General features: G+C 36.2%; 1 protein-coding gene across 1 annotated transcript; it reads left to right on the forward strand.

Moving 5' to 3' along the window:
* Positions 1-4823: 4823 nt before the first annotated feature.
* LOC114687612 (olfactory receptor 145-like) lies at positions 4824-5756 on the forward strand. The gene has a single exon (XM_028862203.2). It carries the CDS (start codon positions 4824-4826, stop codon positions 5754-5756), a length of 933 nt encoding a protein of 310 aa, XP_028718036.1.
* Positions 5757-6197: the final 441 nt, after the last annotated feature.

Below are 6197 nucleotides of genomic sequence, written 5' to 3' on the forward strand. Positions count from 1 at the left end.
CTCTAAATATTATCTCGTTCTACAAAAGAGGTCATGTACATCTAAGCCTCTTTATAACAAACTTAAGAAGCATCAGTTCCCAAAGAATTTTAGGGGAAAATATTTGAGAAAAAGCGGCGTTTCCCATCATGATCATATTTGTGCCATGCGTGACTGACAAAGTGATCCTGAAAACTGCCAAGAGAATCATCAATATTGTGAGAGAGACGAGAACATGCAGGGTTGCACATTCTCAGCAGCATTCTGCACTGTCCTGAAGTCCACTGGTTCTTGCTGAGTGAGAAACCATTTCTGCAGGCTTTCCCTCATGGAGACCCATTGGACAAGTATTCAGATGCTGCTCTGAAACTAGGCCACAGGGCTGCCACCACTCTTTCCTGTCTCTGGCATTCTATTCCCTAAATCATAAAGCCAACCCCACGGACCTTGGCTAGTTTTCTGCCTTTTATTTGTATTCTAACTTAAATGCATACACCTCTGAAGACTGAACTATAACATTCATATATGGATGATAATACAAATTGTTTGTGTGGCTCTGTGTTACCTCATTCATAATGATTATCTCTAGCTCTATTAATTTATTCACAATTTCATTTTTCTTTACCCTGAATAATATTCCTTTGTGTATCTATTTATTCTCCATTCGTCAGCTGGAAGATAGCTGTTGCACTTGATTTTCATCCAGAATTAGATATTAAGTCTCTATTGCTGAAGAAGTTTCTGTTACTGAAGTGCATATTTGATTCATAGGAAATGGAGAAATCAAACTGGTTCTGACCTGTAAGCCTCATCCCTACTGGCTAGATTTCATAGTGTAGTATATGGTTCTAAGTACAGTCTGGGGAAGAAAAATAATCAAGCTGTAAAACTCGTAACTACAGTAATAACTAATCTTGGTAGATAGGCTCACTGGTACAATGATGACACAAATGTAATGAGAGTATTGCACCTCATGACTGGATTTAAAGCCCATAATATGAGACAGAAACTCATGCTTGGTAAAATTAACTGGGCCTCACATCCATGGCTAGATATGTAATAGGCTCTAGGGGAGAACCCAATACTACTATTCTACTAAATATACATAGAAACAAATTGTCCCCTAAACTCTTATCTTCATATACACATGGTGAGTCTTTTAACCCTCATTAGGGTAATTTCTTATCAAAACAAATTGTGATTAATACAGAGACCTGTAACTGATAAAATTACAGAGAATATGGAGTGCTGCACTATAAATGGGGCATAGTCGGTTCAGGATGTATTTCTCTGTGTCTTCCACTCAAAGTTACTGGTGTCTTCAGCAACAAAGTATTGTTATTTAATTATAGTGGGCAACCAACAGCAATAGGAATAACTTGTATTTTTTCTTATACCACTGAAGCCTTTATGACCAATGTGGAAGTGTTCCATGTCTGACACAGATTTTTACTTGATAATCCGTGTCCCCTGAGAAGTGCATTGTTCACTAGTGCAGAGTACCTCTTTTCAACCACCCTTTTCAAGGACCATGCTATAAGGGTAGAAATATTGTCAGAGCCAGGGGGAGTGGATAGTTACATTAAAGTAGTATTCTCTGCCCAGGGCAGTGTAACTGTTATCAGGTCAGAGGGAGAATGGGGAAGAACTGGAAGGGAGGGAAAGGCAGGTGGGCTTTGTCAGAATGCATTAAATGATTATAGAAAATTCTCAAACAATAAGAAATTAAAAAATATATTATTACTTAGGAAACCTCTCTCCTGTGGGCTAGCTTTTATTGTGCTTAAGTGCTATATAGGCTTCTGGGGGGGGATACAATAATGGTCTTAACCAGCACTGGGCTCTGCATTCAGTAATAGTAACCTGACAGCAACATGTACCTATTGATGTAATAGTGGCTTGACAGTTATGGGGCAACTAACTGGCTTCTGATTGGATCTGAGGCTTGCTTCACTGGAGATAATGTCATGTCTGACTCTGTAAGCCTGATCAAATGTCCTAATAGTTTGGTAAATATTCATGTATTCAAATTACTTTCTAAATATATATGTTTATATGAGAGACCTAGAATGCTCTCAACTAGGTCATAGAAGCTTCTTTTTGCTGTGGTCTAGAGTCAATGCAGAGAAACATACCTGGCCAAAGACCTGAGAAAAAGAGATTGAATGATCAGCCCTAAATGAAACAGACCTGCTACTGCAAAGGCTCAGGGAGTAGAAAAGGAGAGGAGGTAGAAAAAATACAAAAGAGTTGAAGGATATTGATGAGTGATGTGAAATGCTATTTTCTGGATGTAGTGTGGCTATTACATCCATAAATTAGCAACAGCTGTGATTATCAGCACAAGATCTACACAAGAAAAAGCCAATTAAAATTGCTACATAGATGAGGGAGATTATCTCCAGGCCCTATTCCTTACTGAAGACCTATAGGCAAACAATAGATGTTAATAAGGGAAGAATATTGTCCTTTGAGCGAATCGTCCTATACCCATGTAATATGGGCATCAATATTTGGACTTAGTGGGTTAAAAGGAAAAGACATGAAGTTAGGAGATGGAGATATTAGGAAGATACAAGGGAAGTTGGTACATATGGTTGTTTCAGTGTGTAAATGTATATAAAATTATCAAAGAATGAAAAAGTGTTACCAAGAGAGTATTAACATTCATTGTCTAAACTGATCTGAAATATTTGTATTTTTGGTCTCTGGCTGAAACTATGCATAATATTTTCTGTACTCTTCATATGTTTTAGTGTGAGTTCATGATCATAATAATTTCCTTCCATTCTTTTGGCCACTAAACATATGTCCTTAGAAACATTTTATGTTCAGTGTCCAAATAAGCATAGCTGCTTACAGACAATAACAATGCCCAGTTCCTGGAATGTTTTCTCTTTCTTCTTTTTTTTTTTGAGGTATGGTTTCTCTGTGTAGCCCCAGCTGTCCTGGAACTTGTTCTGTAGACTGGGTGGGCCTCCAACTTAGAGATATCTGTCTGCCTCTGTTTCTGGGGTGCTGGGATTAAAGGCTTGTACCACCACTGGATTCAGCAGAATGTTTCAACTGAACTGTAATACTGAACATCATAGTAAAAGACCATGCTATGATATACTAGACTAATTGATTTTGAAAATTATGCATAAATTAATGATGACTAATAAGTTTTTCAAGTAATGAGAATGTAATAAATATATACCCTTATGAAAACCTTTCTTACATCTTAGAAATTTTACAAAATGATATATAAACATAATCATTGAAATTGAAGACTTATTGAAAACAATAAAAGAGAAATGATTTGTGATTTAGGGTTAGGCAAAAATAAGGTATGATACCAACAGAAAAATCATAAAAGAAAAATACACAAATTGAACTTCATCAAATAAAACTATTTTCTCCTAAAATATAGTATTGAGACAATGAAATTATAAGCCCAACTACTGACCAAGCAAGATTCTCAGACAGAATTGTCCAGTGGGTTTTTAGAAGTAACAACTAGACAAAGAATTTGATCCTTTAAATTCCTTAAAAAATATATCCTATAGGTTATATTCTATAGGTTTTTGAAGGCATTGGATAGAATTCTAAAGGCATTCCAAAGGTTACAAGACTTGAAGTCATTTATTCAAATCCTTAAAATTTAGAGAAAGTAATTAGGGAGCTTTGCGTATATCCAACTGCAAATTCTTAATTATGATGAAGAAATATACAAGGAACTCCACAACAAATCCCTCTATAGGGATCAAGATAATTGAAAAAGTTGGGCGTTTATATTTCCATCTCCACAAGAGGGAGTATTTTCCCTGAAGAGAAACGTATAAAATTTTAAGTCTCTAAGAAACTAAAGGCATATCACAATCCAAGTTGTAAATAAAACCGCCTCAATTTCTTTTTATATTCAAATGCTATCCTCTTGGGAAGGGAGTAACTATACTTCTACCACATTTATAAGGAAGTGGGTTAAGCCATTTAAGTCACATTAAAACCATCTAGTGGCAGTGTGAGGATCATAATAAAATTATTTCCTCTGCTGTTGGAACAGAACACTTAAAGATCTAATCGCAAACTATCACCTGTAGTTCAGAAGTATTTCTAAAGTATATCATGCATTAAGTCTTTACTGTAGTCTCCAACTAGAAACAAAGGGTCAAACACCTTGGAATCCAAAACTGCTCTTCTACATACACTGAAGAGCAAAGGTAAGGAATCTATAAATTTTTGCTGATATGTTGATTTTCTGACTATATGAATATTTTTCTTAATAGAAAATGGACTGTACCATGTCATTTCTTCCCTATCTTGTGTAATCCAGGGACTCAAGTGAAATTGTTCAAGAAAGTGTTTATGGAGAATGTTAAGAGATGTAGTGGCCATCCAAGTTGCAGGATACCTCTCCATGGACAGGACTTACACTTTTCTAGGTTCATGATTTTATCTGTGACTTAGAGTAGAAAAAAAAAAAAACTCTTAGTCTGATTCCTAGCTGTACAAGAGATAAATCTGTATCTATGGTTAGCATTAATTGGCCAGGACCTTGTCCTCCAGATTTATTTATGTGTGGAGTACTCTAGTGAAAGAATATATTACATGAGAGAGAATGTTTCTCTTTTCATCTCTTCTCATCTCTTCCTATTTATCATTTTTTTCTAGAAATTACATTTACATTTTTCAGCACCATCTTTTCCTGTGTAAGATAATTTGGCTATGCTCCATACAATTTATGTATTCAGGCAGTCTTGTCTCATAGATTCCAAACACACACATCAAGGAACTATGATAGGAAGAGGAGATCATTTTCTAATGAGATCATTTTTCCTGTGTCTGCAGATTCTTAGAGAAACATGACCTCCGTAAATGTCTCTTTGGTGACCGAATTCATTCTGGTAGGATTAACAGATCACCCTGATCTCCAAATACCCCTGTTCTTTGTATTTTTAGCAATGTATATTGTTACTGCATTGGGAAATTTATGTTTGATAATTTTAATTGTACTAAATTCACACCTTCACACCCCAATGTACTTTTTCCTCTTTAATTTGTCCTTCATAGACTTCTGCTATTCTTCTGTGTTCACACCCAAAATGCTGATGAACTTTATATTAACTAAGAATGTCATTTCTTATATGGGATGTTTGACCCAGCTCTATTTCTTTTGTTTCTTTGTCATTTCTGAATGTTATGTCCTGACATCAATGGCCTATGATCGCTATGTGGCCATATGTGATCCACTCTTGTACACTGTTGCCATGTCCCCTAAATTGTGTTTGAACCTTATGCTTGGTACATATGCAATGGCATTTTCTGGTGCCATGGCTCACACAGGATGCATGCTGAGACTGACCTTCTGTGATGCAAACACCATCAATCACTACTTCTGTGACATCCTCCCTGTGATGCAGCTCTCCTGCACCAGCACCTATGTCAATGAGCTTGTGGTTTTCATTGTGGTGGGCATCAACATCATTGTGCCCAGCATCACCATCTTTATCTCTTATGGTTTCATTATCTCCAGCATCTGCCGTATAAACTCTGCTGAAGGCAGGTCCAAGGCCTTCAGCACCTGCAGTTCCCACATATTTGCTGTTTCTCTGTTCTTTGGATCAGGTGCATTCATGTATCTCAAACCATCTTCTTTTTCATCTATGGATCAAGGAAAAACCTCTTCTGTCTTTTATACCAATGTGGTTCCCATGATGAATCCCTTAATCTACAGTTTGAGGAACAAAGATGTAAAAATGGCCCTGAGAAAAACTCTGAGCAGATGGAAATTTTGAGTGGATACTTAATAGTTACTTAAAATGCTTTATGGGATGGTATTTAGCCCATTTTCCCTAGGCATTATTCTGTTTTTAAATTTAATGTTTAAAATTTAGCACATAATTCCTTGGAGTATAAATACATTGTACCTTGATTAATGCAACTCTTATTTCTTTCATATCCTAATAAAGGAAATCTGAATGATTTTAAAATTTGAATTTGTTTTTAATTTAACTGAGTAACGTAAGTCTGATCTTTTGTCAGAGGTTGTGGGTTTTTCATGTTTGTTCATAATGCATCTTTGGGAAGGAATGTAAGCCTTGTCTCCTTTCTGTAGATCCCCTTTTGTAATGTAAAGAACTTCTTAAACCACCAGCGTCCAATACAAACTGTAAGACACATCACAGTTTACACCTGCACCCTCTGTTTTCTGCTTGTACTGGTTGCCAGCACTCACT

The sequence above is a fragment of the Peromyscus leucopus genome, chromosome 7 (assembly GCF_004664715.2).
Source record: "Peromyscus leucopus breed LL Stock chromosome 7, UCI_PerLeu_2.1, whole genome shotgun sequence".
NCBI lineage: Eukaryota > Metazoa > Chordata > Mammalia > Rodentia > Cricetidae > Peromyscus > Peromyscus leucopus.

Bases quoted from the DNA above. Each gene is read 5' to 3' on its own strand.
- LOC114687612 (XM_028862203.2), top strand. From the start codon at position 4,824: ATGACCTCCGTAAATGTCTCTTTGGTGACCGAATTCATTCTGGTAGGA.